The 18,879-nt window shown below is 37.3% G+C and overlaps 1 protein-coding gene across 1 annotated transcript; it reads left to right on the top strand.

Annotated features, from left to right (window-relative positions):
- Nucleotides 1-12,113: 12,113 nt before the first annotated feature.
- On the top strand, nucleotides 12,114-17,700 carry LOC131332438 (probable glycerol-3-phosphate acyltransferase 8). Its single transcript, XM_058366657.1, has 3 exons — nucleotides 12,114-12,626; nucleotides 13,874-14,125; nucleotides 16,650-17,700. Exons 1-3 carry the CDS (start codon nucleotides 12,234-12,236, stop codon nucleotides 17,523-17,525), a joined length of 1,521 nt encoding a protein of 506 aa, XP_058222640.1. The 5' UTR covers nucleotides 12,114-12,233; the 3' UTR covers nucleotides 17,526-17,700.
- The last annotated feature ends 1,179 nt before the right edge of the window (nucleotides 17,701-18,879 follow it).

Raw genomic sequence — 18,879 nt, 5'->3', positions numbered from 1 at the left:
AAGTTAAGGAGTCCAAAATTGATATTCTTGTGCATAGCTATGAGCTCTTCAAAATGAAACCGGATGAATCTATATCTCAAATGTTTGCTAGATTTGCTAGTATTACTAACGGTTTAAAAGCTCTTGGAAAGATTTACAGTCAATCCGAAATGACAAGGAAGGTGCTCCGTTCCATGCCAACCAATTGGGACACTACCACCTCCATCATCCTACAATCCAAAGATTTCTCAACATACACGATGGACAAGCTCATGGGATCTCTCATGACGGAGGAAATGCATCACAACCTCAAGGGTGAAAAAGAGAAGAAAGTTAAGGATCTTGCCTTCAAAAGTACAACAAGCAAATCAAAAAGCAAGGAGGATTCAAGCAACGAAAGTGAAGATGATGAAATGGCGCTCATCACAAAAACGTTCAAGAAACTCCTCAAAAATAGAGCATCTCACAAAGGCAGAGGATTTTCAAGAAAAGATGGAGGCAAAGAAGAAAATAGTAAAAAGGATCCAATCATTTGCTACGAGTGCAAGAAGCCCGGCCACATCAAAAGTGAATGTCCATATGCAAAAAAATATTCAAAGAAGGACAAAAAGAGAGCTATGATGGCCGCATGGGACAATAGTGACGATAGTAGCTCCGATGAGGACGATGAGCAACAAGAGGTCGCTAACTTGTGTTTCATGGCCATCGAAGAAAACGAGGTAGATCTCGACTCATCCTATTCCTTTGATGAATTATTTATTGCCTATAAAGAGTTGAAAGTAGAATTTGAAAAGGTTGTTTCTAAAAACAAATTTCTTAAAAAGGTTGCTAAAGATCTTTCACTAGAAATAGATGATTTAATTGAAGAGAAAGATATTTTGGAGGAAGAAAATGAAAGTTTAAGAACCTCTTTGGAAAAAGAAAAAGAGTATTTGAAGGATACTTCCAAAAATGAATCTTTAGAAAAACAAATTGATGATTTAACTAATTCTCTTTCAAAACTCACTAATGGAAAAGAAAGTTTAGACATTCTTCTTGGAAAACAAATGGTTTCTTTTCACAAGGCCGGAATTGGTTATAATCCCACTCAACACAAAAATCTTTTTGGAAAAGATGTTCCTCCTTCTAGCCATTCTAAATTGACATGTCATTATTGTGGTAAAATTGGTCATATTTCTCCTACATGTCCTATGAAAGGATACTCATCTTCTAATGCAAAAAAGGTTTGGGTTCCTAAGAACCGTATCAATGCTAACCTTCAAGGACCCAAGATGATTTGGGTACCAAAAGTCAAGAATTGATGTGCTATTGTAGGTATGCTTCAAAAGTTCTCTCAAGGAAGGAAGTTGGTACCTTGATAGTGGATGTTCAAGACACATGACCGGTGACAAGAGGGCTTTCAATTCTCTTTCGTCTAAAGATGGTGGACATGTCACATTTGGAGACAACAACAAAGGCAAAATCATAGGAATCGGTGATATAGGTAATTCTCCTATTATTGAAGATGTTTTACTTGTTAGTGGTTTAAAACACAATCTTCTTAGCATAAGTCAATTATGTGATAGAGGAAATCGTGTTATCTTTGAAAAATCCAAATGTATCATTGAAAATGTCAAAAGCAACAAGACACTCTTCGTTGGACAAAGACTTGAAAATGTATATGTTTTTAATCTCAATGATTTAAGTAATTGTGATATAAAATGTTTTTCCGCTTTGAGTGAAAATAGTTGGCTTTGGCATAGGCGCCTAGGACATGCAAGTATGGATGCTATTTCAAAACTCTCTAGAAAAAATTTGGTAAAAGGTCTTCCTAAAATCAAATTTGAAAAAGATAGACTTTGTGGTCCTTGCCAACAAGGAAAACAAACCAAGGTTTCTTTTAAGTCCAAAAATGTTGTTTCAACTACTAGACCTTTGCAATTACTTCATATGGATTTGTTTGGACCAACTCGCTCTCCAAGTCTTTGTGGAAACTATTATTGTCTTGTTGTTGTTGATGATTTCTCTAGATATACATGGGTGATGTTCCTAGCTCATAAGAATGAGGCTTATCCTAATTTCACTAAACTTTGTAGAAGAGTTCAAAATGAAAAAGGCTTTGTTATTTCTAACATTCGTACGGATCATGGAAAAGAACTTGACAATTCTTTATATGAAAAGTTTTGTGATGAACATGGTATTGGTCATAACTTTTCCGTACCTCGTACTCCTCAACAAAATGGAGTAGTAGAGAGAAAAAATCGTACTCTGGAAGAAATGGCCCGCACTATGCTTTGTGAAAACTCTTTGCCAAAATATTTTTGGGCGGAAGCCGTTAATACCTCATGCTATATTTTGAATCGAGTTTTAATTAGGCCTATCCTCAAGAAAACTCCTTATGAGCTTTGGAATGGTAGAATACCCAACATTAATTACTTTCATGCCTTCGGTTGTAAATGTTATGTATTAAACAATGGAAAAGATAACTTGGGTAAATTTGATTCAAAATCGGATGAAGGCATCTTTATCGGTTACTCTCTTACTAGCAAAGCATATAGAATTTATAATAAGCGCACTAATCTTGTTGAAGAATCTATTCACGTTTCCTTTGATGAATCTAATCCTTGTGCTACTAAGGATGTTGTTGATAATGATGACTTAGAGATTACACATGAGATTCATGACTTGAAAATTCAAGAAAAAGTTGATGGTGATACTCAAGTAGAAAGCTCTCAAATCAAAAAAGATGAAGTTATTAATCAACCTCAAGATGCCATGGGAGACAACCAAGATCTTTCCAAGGATTGGAGATTCGTGCAAAACCATCCAAAGGACTTGATTCTTGGAGAAGTTTCGAAAGGGGTAACCACTCGCTCGTCTCATAGAAATTTTTGTGAAAATCAAGCTTTTGTTTCTCAAATTGAGCCTAAAAACTTTCCGGAAGCTCAAGATGATGAAAATTGGATTTTGGCCATGCAAGATGAGTTAAATCAATTTGAAAGGAATAAAGTTTGGGCATTAGTACCTAAGCCTCTTGATCACTCTATTATAGGTACTAAATGGGTTTTTCGTAACAAGCTAGATGAATCCGGAAATATTGTTAGGAATAAAGCTAGACTTGTTGCTCAAGGTTATAATCAAGAAGAAGGTATTGATTTTGAAGAAACTTTTGCACCGGTAGCTAGATTAGAGGCTATTCGCATATTGCTTGCCTTTGCATCTTTCAAAAATTTCAAGCTTTATCAAATGGATGTGAAAAGTGCATTTTTGAATGGGTTCATAAATGAGGAAGTTTATGTCAAACAACCTCCCGGCTTTGAAGATCATGTATACCCCGATCATGTTTTTAAACTCTCAAAAGCTTTATATGGTTTGAAGCAAGCAACACGTGAATGGTATGATAGACTTAGTTCATTCTTGCTTGACAATGGCTTTACTCGTGGAAAAATTGATACTACTCTTTTCATTAAAGCCAAAGGTAAAGATATGCTCATTATTCAAATATATGTTGATGATATTGTCTTTGGTGCCACTAATGATAATATGTGCAAAGAGTTTGCTAAGTGTATGCAAGGTGAATTTGAAATGAGTATGATGGGGGAGCTTAACTTCTTCCTCGGACTTCAAATCAAGCAAACTAATGAGGGGATCCTAATCAACCAAGCCAAGTATGCGAAAGAACTTATTAAGAAGTTTGGCATGGAAGGATCAAAGCCAACGAGCACACCAATGAGCACATCAACTAAGCTAGACAAAGATGAGAATGGTAAGGCCGTCAATGAAAAGATGTATCGAGGTATGATCGGCTCATTACTTTATCTCACTGCAAGTAGACCGGATATAATGTTTAGTGTTTGCATGTGTGCTAGATTTCAATCATGTCCTAAAGAATCGCATTTAAAAGCTATTAAACGTATCTTTAAATATGTTGGCGGTTCTCATGACTTAGGATTGTTTTATCCACGTGGAGTTGTATTTGATTTAATTGGTTATTCGGATGCGGATTTTGGAGGTTTCAAAGTTGATCGTAAAAGTACAAGTGGGACTTGCCAATTTCTAGGGCACTCTCTAGTATCTTGGCATAGCAAGAAACAAAATTCCGTAGCTCTATCTACCGCCGAGGCGGAATATGTAGCGGCCGGAAGTTGTTGTGCCCAAATATTGTGGATCAAACAACAAATGGAGGATTTCAATTTGCAATATGATCATATTCCTATTAAATGTGATAATACTAGTGCAATTAGCTTAACCAAGAATCCAATTCAACATTCTCGAACAAAACATATTGAGATTAGACATCATTTTATAAGAGATCATGTTCAAAAAGGGGATATTGAACTTAACTTTATTAGTACCGACAAGCAATTGGCGGACATTTTCACAAAACCCCTTGGTGAAGAACAATTTTGTTTCATTCGACGAGAACTCGGCATGTCTAATCATTTATGAAAAAGTTTTGTGTTCTTGATGTCAAAAGTTTTTTTTTTTTGGATTCAATGTTGAGTTGATTGAATTCGTAAATATCATACTTGATGAAGAGTACAAATGATCTTGATAAAGAAATCACCCTCCAAACATTTTATCATATGTTTCATTTTCCTGTGTTTGGTATGAAGAAAATCAGTTTTATGGTCTTTAATGTTACTCCTCTTAAACGATTTCTGGACTTAACCTGCATTTGTCAGTGTAGAGACCCGTATTTTATTTCCATAATTCTTTATGTTTTATTAAGGCACGAGTTGTGATATAAAATGGAGAATGAGTTCGGATGTCGAATGTGCTAGAATTTAGAAGTTCGGGATGCAAGTGTAATATGCATGGGTGTATAAGTGAAGGTGTGTGTAGGGGATAATTCTCCCCCACATATATTTCTTTTCTTTTCCGGGCAGACACACACACGTTTCTCTCTCTCTACTCCCTCGACCGACTCTCTCTCTTTCTCACCTCTCCTCTAAACTTCTCTCTTCGATTTCATCGCCTTAGAATGAGATTTCGGAAAAATCCCAAGTACTAAAGTTGTTCTACGCGACGAGATCTTCCTATTGATCGAAGAAGAATCATGATCGGAGCACTTTGAGGTTTCCTCCATGTTCGGGCTTGCTTCTAACCCTCGAGGTAGGGATCTCCTACCTTCTTTACATGTTTAAGTGTTGGTTAGATGTACAAGAATCAAGTTTGATCATTTATTTTGAGTCTTGAACAAATCTGTTATATGCTGATAATTTCGTGGGTTTTGGAAATCTGTCTTTTGGGAGCCCTCTGCTAGAAATCACTGGCATTTGTCATGATTAAGACCTCAAGGGGCGGGTCAGGGTCGTGACAGTCAGTCGGATGTCCAAGCGGATGTCCAACCGGACAACCGTGAGGTTGAGACTTATTCAAGCTTTTGCGTTGCTAACTCTGATTTATTAAGTCTGTTACACTTAGTTTGTATGAACTTCATGGCTTAGTGCTTAAATTGTCTCTTATATACTTCGCCGATATGAATTTCTTGTCTCTAAGCTTGCAGGGATAATCATTCTCGGTAATACCCCTCGCATTCTTTAAAAAGCTCTCTTTTAGGGGGAGCATGTATTAAGGGGACACAACAATAAACACCCGAACACAATTTTCTTCCCCTATTCTTGTTCTTTTCGGCGCCACCCCTATTCTTGTCCTATTCGGCGCCGCATCCCCTATCCTATCTCTATTCGGTGCCGCATCCCCTATTATCTCTCTTTCGGCGCAGCAATTCAATCAATTCGGCGCAGCATTTCAAACAATTCGGCGCAGCATTTCAAACAATTCGGCGCAGCATTCCAAACACTTCTCTCATACTCTATAAATTCCACAACACTCTCTCTATCTCCTCATCTATCTATCTCTCCTTCTTTCTCGGCCTAAAACTCTCCAAATCTCTATCCTTCAAAATCGAGCAATGGCAAACATACCGCAAGGATTACCGATTGAGTTTTACGAAAGAGATGCCGAACGAGCAGAGTTCAGGTTGTTTATCCAAACCATTTGGATGCAACTCTTTATCTTCATTCTGCTGTGTGCGTTACTTACCATGAGAATACCACCATGGTTCGGATGGAATGTAAATGTGGATACTCTGTGGTATTGGATTGGCATTATAGCTGCCGTTGTAGCAGCCATTATTCGAGAATACGAAAATCAAGGACGCCAAGCTCTCAATGAACGAAGATAGAGTGCTACAGGGCAAGAGCGGCATGGTGCTGGAACCATGGCCCTATTGTTTTTCTCTTTTTAGTTTTTTTTTATGATGTCACAGGGGGAGAAAAAGCCAAGTTTTAATTGATCTATCTTGCCATTTTGGGCAAATTTAAAAAATTGCTTGCTATGATCTGATGATTATTGCTATTACTCGTTGATCATAGATAACTGCTTTGGTGCATGTATTAAGGGGGAGATTGGCATAGCTCCTACTTGAATAAAAACTATCATTTTGTGTCATCATCAAAAAGGGGGAGATTGTTGAAAAATGTATGCATTATAATTTGTGAAAATTTATATGCATCTCTATTAATTATTTTGATGATTAATTCAATGATATTTTTATTCGGCAAATACAAAATTATCGAAAAGTCGATTCCCGAATTAAATATTTTCGTGACCTTGAAATATAGCATAAAGTCTCTTGGATTCATGATTTATATTTACAAAGACTTTATTGAGCTCAATACATGCTTTAACGGTTTATTTAGATGAAATTGTGAGCCACAGGTTGACGAACCGGCTGACAAGCCGGCTGTCTGAACAGAAAGCTGTGACAACCGGACGACCACCCGGATGACCACTCTATCAAACGGCTAGTTTCCAACGGCTAGTTTCCAACGGCTAGTTTCAAACGGCTAGTTTCCAACGGCTAGTTTCCAACGGCTAGTTCCAACGGCTAGTTTCCAACGGCTAGGAAGCATATGGATGGCTATATAAGGCATCAAGAACTCATTAATGAGTACATACACAAGCTACAACATTCCATATTATTGCAAGAGCAAATTCTCAAAAGATCAAAGCCAAAAATTCTCATTGTTCTTCCACTTTCATATTATTCTTGAGAGAAAATTTGTACAAGTCGTGAGCGATAATTTTCATACCTTCTTCACATACTTGTATTTCCTAAGTGAGTGTTTGAGTCAAACACTTGAAAGCTTAGAAGACCAAATTCGGGTTGGAATTTGGGTGTTATTGTTTTTGAGAAGTTTTCGGAGAAAATTCTTGCGGTTGTGCTAGCTCCTCGGGAAAGCTAGAGGCATTCGGTTCTTGTAAGCACCCGCAAGACTTACAAGTTGTAATCTTTTAAAGATTAGTCTAACCTTCAAGTAATTGCTTGAGGAGAAGTGGAGTAGGGCCGGACCGTGGACAAATCCGGACCGAACCACTATAAACGGGTTCTATCTCTCTATCTCTCTATTTTGATTGCATACTTATTGTTTGCATATATTGTTAGAGATAAATTTTTATTGGTAATTATTACTAGCAATCCTATTCACCCCCCCTCTAGGTTGCATAATTTGGGTAACACTTTCCATCGGTTTGAACAGATTGAAATTTAGAACACTTAATTTTTTTTAACCTTTTTAGACAGTTTATATATTAAAAATATGGTTAAAAAATTAAGAGTTCCAAATTTAAATCCGTTTGAACTGGTGGTGAGATTTTAGTTTCCTTATCATTTTGTACTAAATGGCCATAATTAAATTTTGATTTTAGGGCTTTCGTTGATTAACCCTAAGAGATATTTAATTCTACGACTTTCTTAGGGCTAATCAACGAAAGCCCTAGAGTCAAAATTTAATTATGACCATTTGGAATAAAATGATCAAAAAACTAAAATCTTTCCACCAGTTTAAACGGATTTAAATTTGAAACACTTAATTTTTTTAACCTTTTTAGACCGTTTATATATTTAAAAATATAGTTAAAAAATGAAGTGTTCAAATTTCAATCCGTTTGAACATGTGGAAAGATTTTAGTTTCCTGATCATTTTATCCTAAATGGCCATAATTAAATTTTGACTCTAGGGCTCTCATTAATTAGCCCTAAGAGATATTTGATACTATGAGACCAAAAATTCATTATGACCATTAAAGATAAAATGATTAAAAAAAAAAGGAGATCTTTTCACAGACTTAATCGGATTGAAAATCGAAACACTAAAATTATTTTAAGTAAATAAAAAAGAAAAAAGATACAGATTATAAACATTATTAATTAAATAAAAAACAAATAACAGAAAATGGGTTCGGATATTTTTGGGCCCAACAGGGGTATTTTTGGTTTAAAGGGAGGTGGGGTCGGGGGTAAAAGGAAGAAACAGTAACCCGTGTCAGGAGGGGGGTCTGACACTGGGGGCCGATTAGTAATTGCCAAAATTTATTAATCCTTGCAACAACCACCGATCAACCAAGTACTTCGTACAGCTGGTCGACCAGGCATTTTAACTCTGATCCTTTTTTCCCCACTATTGACCTGAGACCAAATGGGGGTAAAACAATAGCGAGTGGTTGTTCGGCTAAATAAGTTAAGTGGCTTATTTTTTTTATATTTTTTGTATTCGTTAGTTTGTCGTCAATTTTTTGAGATTATTGCTTCTTCATGATGAGAGGAATCTAAGAAGTAAAAAAAATTACGATCGAAATCTAATTTTTTTTAATAAAGGTGAAAAAAATTGGCTTATTGGTTTATTTTTGTCTTTATTAAAAAAAATAAGTTTCGGTCGTAATTTTTTACTTTTTAAATTCCTCTCGTCATGACGAAGCAATAATCCCTAAAAAAATTGACCAAAAACTAACAAATATAGAAAAAAAAATCGAATAAGGAAAAAAAAAAGCCACTTAGGCTCCGTTCGGCAACGCGAAATAAGAACTTATTTTTTAATAAGGCAATTTCAAGCTTAAAAATGATAAGTTTATTAAAATCTAAAAATATGCAATATGGATCTTGTTTGAAAGATCTCAGTGAGATATTTAATACGATGCAAAAAAATTTAAAAAATTATTTTTCATTTGCATTATTTTTTAGTTTGAAAATATGAAATAAGTACTTATTTTTTAATAATGTGTTCTGGAACGGGCTCTTTTAGCTTATTTAGCCGAACAACAACACTATTCATAGGGCTGATCCCCCGTTGAGTCGGGTCGCGTTTGTTGCCCACCCAAACCGACGGCTCCGATTTGAAAAACGAGTATCGTTACTGTTCGAAACCGAGAAGAATTGTGTGATTCAGATTCGGCCGGGTTACCCTGGTTACATTTTTCCCTTTCTTTCATTTTCAATCACCAAAAATTGATCCTCGGTGAGATTTCATGGGATCCAAAGCCAATTCAAGCATCAGTCGATTTGTGAATTTTGAGGGGATCCTGGGGTGCGCTACAGGGTGTAACGCACAATTCGAATCATCCATCTCAGCAATTAATGCTAACCGAATTGAGTATCACAATTAGAGACGGATCTAAGTGTAGTCGTATGGGGGCCGCATTGTTTCAAGGTTTTTTTTAATAAATAATATTAATATTTGTTTTTTTTTTTTTTTTGTTAAAAACACATGGATATTGTATTTTGTATTGAGTGTTATTTAGGCATTTAAATTCTTTAAAAATGTGATCGTTTTAGGTCCCAAAACCCAATTTCTCTTTCTACGCTACGGTTTTCCATAAATTTTTTCTTCAATTATTTATCTCATTCCTCTTTTTATCTCTCTCCACTTACTACCCAAAAAATCTCTCTCAAATTCTAAACCAAACAAACTATTAGATTTCTGAACATTAAAATTTCAAAATCTTATTCATAATTCAACCCTGCATTTACGAAATCTTAGTTCTGTCCTGATCACAATCCTAATGCAATGCACCAGTACTGCATTGCCCCCAAATCAATAGCTCATAGTGACTTTTGGTAAAAGTCATTAAGGATGGGGGTTTGTGGACGTCAACAAAATTTAAGGCTGGGCGTCTTGTTATGCAGTCGGGTGCGGGGGAGAAAAATAGTCATAAATACTCCATCAAATTCAAACAAATGCAGGTAAATGGAGTACTATAGGGTTGGCCAAACGATTTTGGCCTGAAATTTAGGTGTTTGTTTCATCTTAAGGTCTCAGGTTCAATTTTTTTTACTAAAAATTCTTGGGGTCACCTCACCCTCACGCGTAAGCAGGAGAAACGGTTGTATGAATTAATCCGAGGTGTGCGCAAATTAATCCGAAACACTCCACATTACCCAAAAAAAAAAAAAGATGGGCTTTGCACAAAATAACTTTCTCTAATGAAAACTCTTACTATTTGATTTTGGGGTGTGCACGGGTCGGGTTTGGCCCGACCCCGACATGTCGGGTAACATCATTTTTGGCCTTGAGCTAAACAAGTAGTGAGAACAGTTCGCGAGCCCGAATTTTTACATCGAGTCGGGTCAGGTCCGACCGAAACCTAACTAATCTATATGAATTGGTTGGATCGGGTAAGAAACACAGCACACGGACTTGAAATCTGATTTTTAACAGAAAATGAACCCGTATCCGACCGAACCACATGTTCGGCCCCGCCCGAGACCCTTCGGTTCAGGTTGGTTGGGTTACGGGTTTTTTGCACACCTCTAATTTGATTACTCAAAAAAAAGTAGTAAATAGCTATGCATAAAGAATTGTAAAAGGAATCAAATATATCTCTTACTCTTTCCGTCTCTTTTTAAATGTCCTGCTTTGTAACTCTAACTTATTAAAAAAATATCATCATTACACATTTCACATCAACTTTTACCTCCACTTCCCTATTTACACCATCTATGTAGACATTATCATTACATTTTTACTCACTAACTTTTCAAAATAGAATATACTTTTTTGGCAAAATGGAAAATGTACCAACTTTTACCCACTAACTTTATAAAATGGACACTTATTAAGGGACAGCCCAAAATGAAATACTAGACTTTAAAAAAGGAACGGAGAGAGTATTAAAAAGGGAACACTCTTTTGGTGTGAACATCATTTTTAAGGCTAGCTCGTGTTTTAGTTTCTTAAATGTCGCTTTTAACTACCTGCAAAACTGCGGAGAAAGAAAGAAAGGAAAAAAAAAATTCATCCACCTAATTTCATTCTCTCCCGTGTTTCACTTTCGCATCCCAAATTTCATCACAGGTTTATCTCAATTCAATATTTTCCTCTTTTCATATTTTGCATAACACAATTTTCATACGCATAGGCAGGGGCGGAGGGACAGTGGGACAACTGAAGTCAGTTGACCCCACTGATCTCAAAATTACGCTTAGTTTTGATATAGTTTTCTTAGATATTCTACTCTTTTGCTCTCATAAATGTTTCACTCTTGCCCTGTTCTTGAAAATTCTACACTTTTGCCCCCTCATGTGCTTGACTATTTCCTCAAAACCCCTTGTAAAATTATAAAGTTTGTCCTTCGTTTTTATGAAAAGTTGGCTTTTTTCCATTTTGTGGTGCACAATATATACTCTCTCTCCATCAAAACCTGCCCTTTGCATTTTACGTACAGTTATGCACCTTCTCTACTCTCTCTCTCTCTCTCTCTTCATTACCTTCTAGGTTAGTTTTCCCCCAAATTTCTTACATATGTTAATGGTTTCCATTAAATTGTTTCCATGTATTCTGTATGAACAATTTTTACCAAACTTGTTAATACTGTATGAGTTTCTTTTTGTGATTTTAACTGTTGGTGCTAGTGAAATTTAATTAAGTGTATTGTTGGTCGCTAGAATGAAGTTCATTACTTTTTGACCATGCTAGTTTTTTTAATAATAAAAAATAGTCCATATGTGAATTTTGGTTCCTGAGTAATCTTGACCCCACTGACGAATAATCTTGGCTCCGCCGCAGGTGTGTCCCGGCATCTAGCATTAAGAAATCTATTGTCACTCTACTTTTTTAATGTGCTCTGAAATAATTATTTGAATACTGGAAATTACACACAAATTTTTTTCAAAAATTAAAGTACAAATTTTAATCCTTATTTATAATTAAGTGGAAATACATGCACATTTTCCTCCGTGGAAAATGCAGACACGTCCATCCAAACCGAAAGCCCAAAGTGGATGAAAGGGCAATTAAGTCATTTCGTGTGGAAACAGCCAAATTTCTCAACCGCCCGCATTTAAACCCGTACTTCCCTCCTTCCACCAAGACGAATGATACAGTTCCGATCAGATTTGTATATATACAGAGAGAGAGATCTAGAGAGAGAGAGAGAGAGAGAAATAAGTCTTAGAGAGAGAGAGAGAGGTTATTCCGTCCTGAGGTGGAACGATGTCGTTACCAAAGCCAACCACCGCCGCCGAGAAAAAAGCCTTCCCGTCAATCGCAGCATGCGACGTCTCCGCCGTGAGCGACAGCTCGATCGCGGCGGACCTCGACGGCACGCTGCTGATCTCCCGATCTTCGTTCCCTTACTTCATGCTGGTGGCGATCGAGGCCGGGAGCCTACTCCGCGGCCTCGCTCTGCTGCTCTCTTTCCCTGTCATCGCAATCGCCTACGTATTCGTCTCTGAGTCCCTCGCGATTCAGATGCTTATATTTATTTCCTACGCTGGACTCAAGATCCGAGATATCGAGCTGGCGTCGCGAGCTGTGCTTCCGAGGTTTTATGCGGCGGATGTTAGGGCGGACAGCTACGAGGTGTTCGAGAAGTGCCGTCGAAAGGTGATATTGAAAATTAATCGCGTGTTCGTCGAAAAATTATTCATCCCGGGGCTCCGCTTTCTAACGCCACACATTTACATTGAGCCTAACTAAGAAATGGATTCCATGTAAATGTGTGGCGTTAAAATTTAATTATTTAGTGCTCTTGGATTGTGCTCTAACACACTCAAACAACATATACTTATGGGGGTTACGGACTATACATAAAATATTTTAGCCTCGTTTCAGAAATCTTCTTAAAAAATAAACAGCTTATTTCATATTTTCAAACTCAAAAATAATGTAAATAAAAAATAAATTTTCAATTTTTTTTTGTATCATATGAAAAATCTTATTGAAAATTTTCAAACAAGATTTATAGTGCATATTTTTAGATTTCAATAAACTTATAATTTTTGAGCTTGAAATTGCCTTCTTAAAAAATAAGGATCTTGTTTTGGTTCTTAGACGGGCTCTTAGGCTTTTTGATGCAAATGTAGTGAAGTTAAAGAAGCCTTTCCGTTAGTCACATCATATGATGTCTCCGTCGTGAGCCACCACTCAATCACGATGGTTCTCGATGGCATGCTCATGCTCACGAACACGCATCATGGGACTTAGGCTCCGTTTCAGAACACTTTCTTAAAAAATAAGTACTTATTTCACATTTTCAAACTCAAAAATAATGTAAATGAAAAATAATTTTTTAAATTTTTTTGCACCGTATTAAAGATCTCAATGAGATCTATCAAATAAGATCCATAGTGATAAGAAAATTATTTGCGTAAGCACGTGATTTTTAAGCTTGAAATTGCCTTCTTAAAAAATAAGTACTTATTTATCGTTCCGGAACGGAACCTTAGGTCCGGAATCATCCAATTCGCGAGAATTTCATTTCCACGTGTGGATCCCACAAAGGCATCAAACAATTCCAAACTAATCTTGTGTCCGAATCTGTATTTGTATAATTAAATTAGATTGTTTTATAGTCATTATTATGTAAAATAAGCAAACACTAAAAATAAACAGCTTATTTCATATTTTTAAACTAAAAAATAATGTAAATTAAAAATATTTTTTAAATTTTTTTTGCATCATATAAAAAATCTCATTGAGATCTTTCAAAATCTCATTCGCTTCTTTCTAAATGTAAGCAATTAAGCTAGTAAACGCCCTCAGACTCAGTTGTCTAAATTGTTAACTTGTGGTTATGAGTTTTATTCTTTGTTCCTAATTGCTGTGATTTTGTGATAATGACTTCACAACAGGTGGTGGTGACAGCGAATCCGACGGTGATGGTTGAGCCGTTCGTGAAGGAGTATTTGGGAGGTGACAAGGTGTTGGGTACTGAGATCGAGGTGAATCCGAAGACAAAGAGGGCCACCGGGTTTGTGAAGAGGCCAGGGGTTTTGGTGGGAAAATGGAAGAGATTGGCGGTTGCGAAGGAATTTGGGGAGAAATCACCTGATATTGGGATCGGTGATCGGGAGTCGGATCACGATTTCATGTCCACGTGCAAGGTTTTTTACTTTCCCTCTCCCAAATAGTAGCTTAATTCGATAGTTTTATTGTTGTGTGCTTTGTTTGGGTGATGAGAAAAGCAGGGAAAGGAAACACACGGAAAGGAAAAGTTGAATTGCTTTTCGTAGAAAATTTTATTGACCACAGTAAAAATGAACAACTTGTTAATATAGGAGCGCTTTATTTTTCACTTTGATTGTCCTTTTTGGTTAAACCTTAGTCACATATCCTTAATAGGCTCCTCAGCTCCCGCTTTTAATCCTCGTTGTGCGCTTGCACTGTCAATTCTCGCTTTCGTGAATATTAATAATTTAAGATGTTTTGAAAGATACTTTTAAGCTCTTGCTCCTGCACACACGCAAGCATTATGTGACTTAGAATTAGACGCTTTGTCTGTCAAAACCAGTTTCTTCTTTACAGTTTTTGCTGGCACCAAACAGGGAGTTACTTTGGCTAGCGCAGTGCCTTGGACTTATTTAGAAGGTCTAGAGGTTCGAATCTTAGGGTGAACTAATGGCTGATTTACTTTCAGTTCTCTCTATAAAGCTGAGTACGCAGGGTATAAGGAACAAGGATTACATGTACCCAAGAAATTAGTGACCAACCTCCGTCCAATAGAAAAAGACGCACTGTGACATCATTTTAAACTAGCCTATTCCATAACTTCTTTTAAAGGTAACTTGAAGCCTAGGACAACGGATTAGGAAATTTCATTAACTATGCATGCTTCAAGTGTAATTGTATTCAAAAAATAAAATATGGAGACAATTGTATGCTGGGATTATGACTTATGAGCATCAGTTGGAATAAGGACAGGATTATGAATACCACTAGGAAATAAACACAACCCTGAATGGCGTCCCGTTACACTATCGTGACCCCAAAAACCCTTTTGTAGAATTGATTTCCCTATCCAAAGTTTCGTATAGAATTTTGTTCATTTTTAAAGCAATGAGTTTAATATCAAGCCTATCTTTGAAGTGTCAACTGCTTAACCATTTTGGTTTTTATTTTAAGAAAATGACAAAAAGTAAAAGAGAGGTGTTCAACCCTAGTGGGAGGGACTCACCGGCCACTGATGCTCTCTTTGGCACTTTAATTCCTTTTAATGCAATTCAATTGCAAGAGCTAGCTGGTTTTTGATTGCTGTCATTAAGATGTCCTTCTCCAAAATTTCCATTGATTCACACTACAATGTTTATTAGTACTACTCTAGTGTTGTTCCTGTTCAGGTATGGGACTGAATTAGAGAAGGCATTTGTTGGCTGCATGTCCAAGTTCAAAGGGTATTTTTGCGTTACATTCTAACACTTTTACTTTAGTGCGGAGCCAGAACAAGATACTAACGCGCTCTTTTAGAGGTTACTTATCACTTTACCGGTGATAAACTAGATTTGACTGGATTGATGTTGCATATTTATTTTTAGGTAGAGGACAATGTTGTGACCTAAATTGTTTATTCCTCACTCGAATTATTAGTGCAAAAATGCCCTGTGAAAGTAATAACAGGGAAGTAGGGAGCCAACAATTATCCTAGTTGGCATTAACGCTGCCCTAGGCATTTCCTGAGTTGTGGAGAACAAATGTTAATAAACTTATCTAGTCGTCTATTTTAATGTACCTTCTCTTTACCGTCGTTACAGACCAAAAATAGAGAGATCAATCTCCGTAAGGACCCTTATTCTTGAAGCAAAAGTTTTGTGAGAATATAAAGCCTTCGTAAGTTCGTAACGAATTTGACGGTAGTATTTTTTTTGGGTACTTCGGAATGAATTTTGACGGTGGTTGAGTGTGGGGCCATGGGCATTTACCATCGACATGTGGGACTTAGGATAAGCTATATAAGTGGATAAGGGCATGTGCAGACATATGGCTAATGTCCTTCACAGACTGCCTGGATGGGATACTAAAGTAAGGGGGAATTCATTAAGCATTTAATTCATATTACTATTGGTTGGTAAAGTTGAAGGAGAAAAAGATACTGCTCTAGGAACGCCTCTCCCATCTCCAGTTGTTGTAAAATGTAGAATACTGACAATTTAAAGACCCTCTTAATTGGCAAGTTGCGTTTTCAGTGATCTAGGCTCAATAGGGAATTCTCTTTTCTGTCAAATTCTTGTTGTGTGCCTGATGCTACATATGCTGTCTAATCATACCAGCAAGTCGTAGCCTGTGGCCTTAAAACTGTGACTCATCCAAGAGTCTTAAAATCGTTGGGTAGGCTTGGCACAAGGCCTTTTGGTGCCCAACACTCATGTGGGATACTTACTCCTACTGGCAGGGTGTAATTGTTAGAACTTGCAAATATGCAAGTTATTTAAGTGATGTTATATGTGCATTATTTTTAATCTTCACAATTGTTGCATAGTTTCGCAAGTGCAGATTTCCAGGCCGAAGTCAAACGAGGTCAAAACATTCACAGCTGAATCACCTCGGTTGGCTTTGGCCTACTAGTCAGCCTCAAAATCAATTTCTCTTTATTGGGATTTATCTCATATTTGCTGCTGACCCGTGGTTGAACAGGAGGGCTACATGGTGCTCCCTAACAAATCAGCATCTCCAGTCCCGCTTGATCGCCTCAAAAGCCGAATCATCTTCCATGATGGCCGTCTTGTTCAATCCCCGACGCCACTCAACGCTCTCATCACGTACATTTGGCTGCCATTTGGGTTCATCCTTTCACTTATCCGAATTTACTTCAATATCCCTCTTCCTGAACGCATCGTACGGTACACCTACCCAATGCTCGGCATCAACCTCATAATCCGCGGAACCCCGCCTCCTCCCCCATCCCCCGGGTCCCCAGGCAAACTCTATGTGTGCAATCACCGCACTGCCCTCGATCCTATCGTGATCGCCATTGCACTCGGACGCAAAGTCTCGTGCGTGACGTACAGCGTAAGCCGCCTCTCGAGGTTTATATCTCCGATCCCAGCTGTCGCTTTGACCCGGGATCGTGAAGCAGACGCAGCCCGGATCAAATCAATTCTCGATAAGGGCGACCTAGTGGTGTGCCCTGAAGGGACCACATGCCGCGAGCCTTACTTGCTCCGGTTCAGCGCTTTGTTTGCTGAACTGAGCGATAAAATCGTACCCGTGGCTGTCAACTCTAAACAGAACATGTTCCATGGAACCACAGTTCGAGGGTTTAAATTTTGGGACTCTTACTTCTTCTTCATGAACCCAAGGCCCACGTACGAGGTTACGTTCCTTGACCAATTGCCGAAAGAGATGAGTTGTAAGGGGGGCGGGAAATCGTCGATCGAGGTGGCTAATCACGTGCAAAAGGTTTTGGGTGGGGTGCTGGGTTTTGAGTGCACCCAATTGACTAGGAAGGATAAGTATATGTTGTTGGGAGGGAATGATGGGAAGGTCGAATCCATGTATTCGAAGAAGTAATTGTGAGGTGATTTGTGTTCTGTTATATATGGTACTGTTTGAGGGAGAGGGATTTCATTCGAAGGGTGTTGTTGGGCATTTTTTTCGTATTCTATATATGTGGATTGAGATCAGATGGAGGATTTTATTATGTAGCGTTCGGCCGTTGATTTAGTAAATGATTTTGTGATTTAAACTTTTGTTTGGTCCTGGATGCAAGCATACACAGCTTGTCAATTGGTCTTGGCTGTGGTGTGCAGTGATAATACGCATAGTAATCTTCAAGTTTGCTTACCACCAAAAGTCTCACGGAGAAGTACATTATTTTACCGGACACGTACTGTGTCCCAGAGGCATTATTCGTTCTTGATAGCATAAGATTCCAAAGTCAGAGAAATTGTCGAGCCAACTTTTTTCGAACTGCAGAAACATACATTGTCAAGCCAACTCACTCCCATATTGTTTCGCTCTCTTTGGTCTTACAGGATGGTTTGAACAACGGTAATAGATGAAAATAACTTACGGAAGATTTAAGAATAAGTCATTTTCATTTAATTAATAAAAAATAGTTTACATGTAAAATATTTTCTTATTATGTACACAACAAACACCAAAAAATAGGTAAAGTCTCAATCATCACTTGCTATTAAAATCATTAGCGCTTGTTAAACTGCCGGCGAAAATAGTGGGAAAATATCTTAATTTGTAAGCACTATATCCACAACCAATTATTACTCCATCAAATGTGTCGATTTCCTAAGCCATTTTGTATCGATCTCTCTATAATACTCAAGACGACAACACCTCTGACATCACCTTGGATTCATTCACAATGACCATATCACTAAATACAATACAAAATGGGTTCCAGTAGTATTTTGTATAATCCATTGCTTTCGTACTTTGATATCGTTGCTCTTTTATCATTTAACAGTGACTAGTATCTTACCGGTCGTAGTGTGTAATACTCCACGAGATATTTGCATCTTCATGGGGCTCATTTTATTACTGCCACCGGGTCTTTTTATTAGTATTTTCTATCTACGTTCTCGGGAGTCAACTCATAATTAACCAAAATGACGATTTGCATAATGTTGCGTTATTTTTTTTTTTATCGTGGACTTCACAGGCCCACTCCATTAAGGAAATTAAGTTTTTTAGTACTATTATTTTATATTTAAGAGGATAGAATTTAACTAACCGTTAATCAAATTTGACTGTTTTTGAAGTTCATAACTCACAATGCATAAAATATTGCATTATTTGTTATTGCGGGTTCCATGGGGTCCATTTCAGTAACCCTTAAATAACAACGAAAACTACTAGTACTACTAATGCAAAATATTGCATTATGTATATTCATCTTTAACTATTT

The sequence above is a fragment of the Rhododendron vialii genome, chromosome 7a (genome assembly GCF_030253575.1).
Source record: "Rhododendron vialii isolate Sample 1 chromosome 7a, ASM3025357v1".
NCBI lineage: Eukaryota > Viridiplantae > Streptophyta > Magnoliopsida > Ericales > Ericaceae > Rhododendron > Rhododendron vialii.
This window is presented reverse-complemented; position numbering and strand designations above follow the sequence as displayed.

Coding starts and splice junctions, on each gene's coding strand:
- LOC131332438 (XM_058366657.1), top strand. CDS start 12,234: ATGTCGTTACCAAAGCCAACCACCGCCGCCGAGAAAAAAGCCTTCCCG. Junction 12,627..13,873: donor TCGAGAAGTGCCGTCGAAAG/GTGATATTGAAA, acceptor ACTTCACAACAG/GTGGTGGTGACAGCGAATCC. Junction 14,126..16,649: donor ATTTCATGTCCACGTGCAAG/GTTTTTTACTTT, acceptor GTGGTTGAACAG/GAGGGCTACATGGTGCTCCC.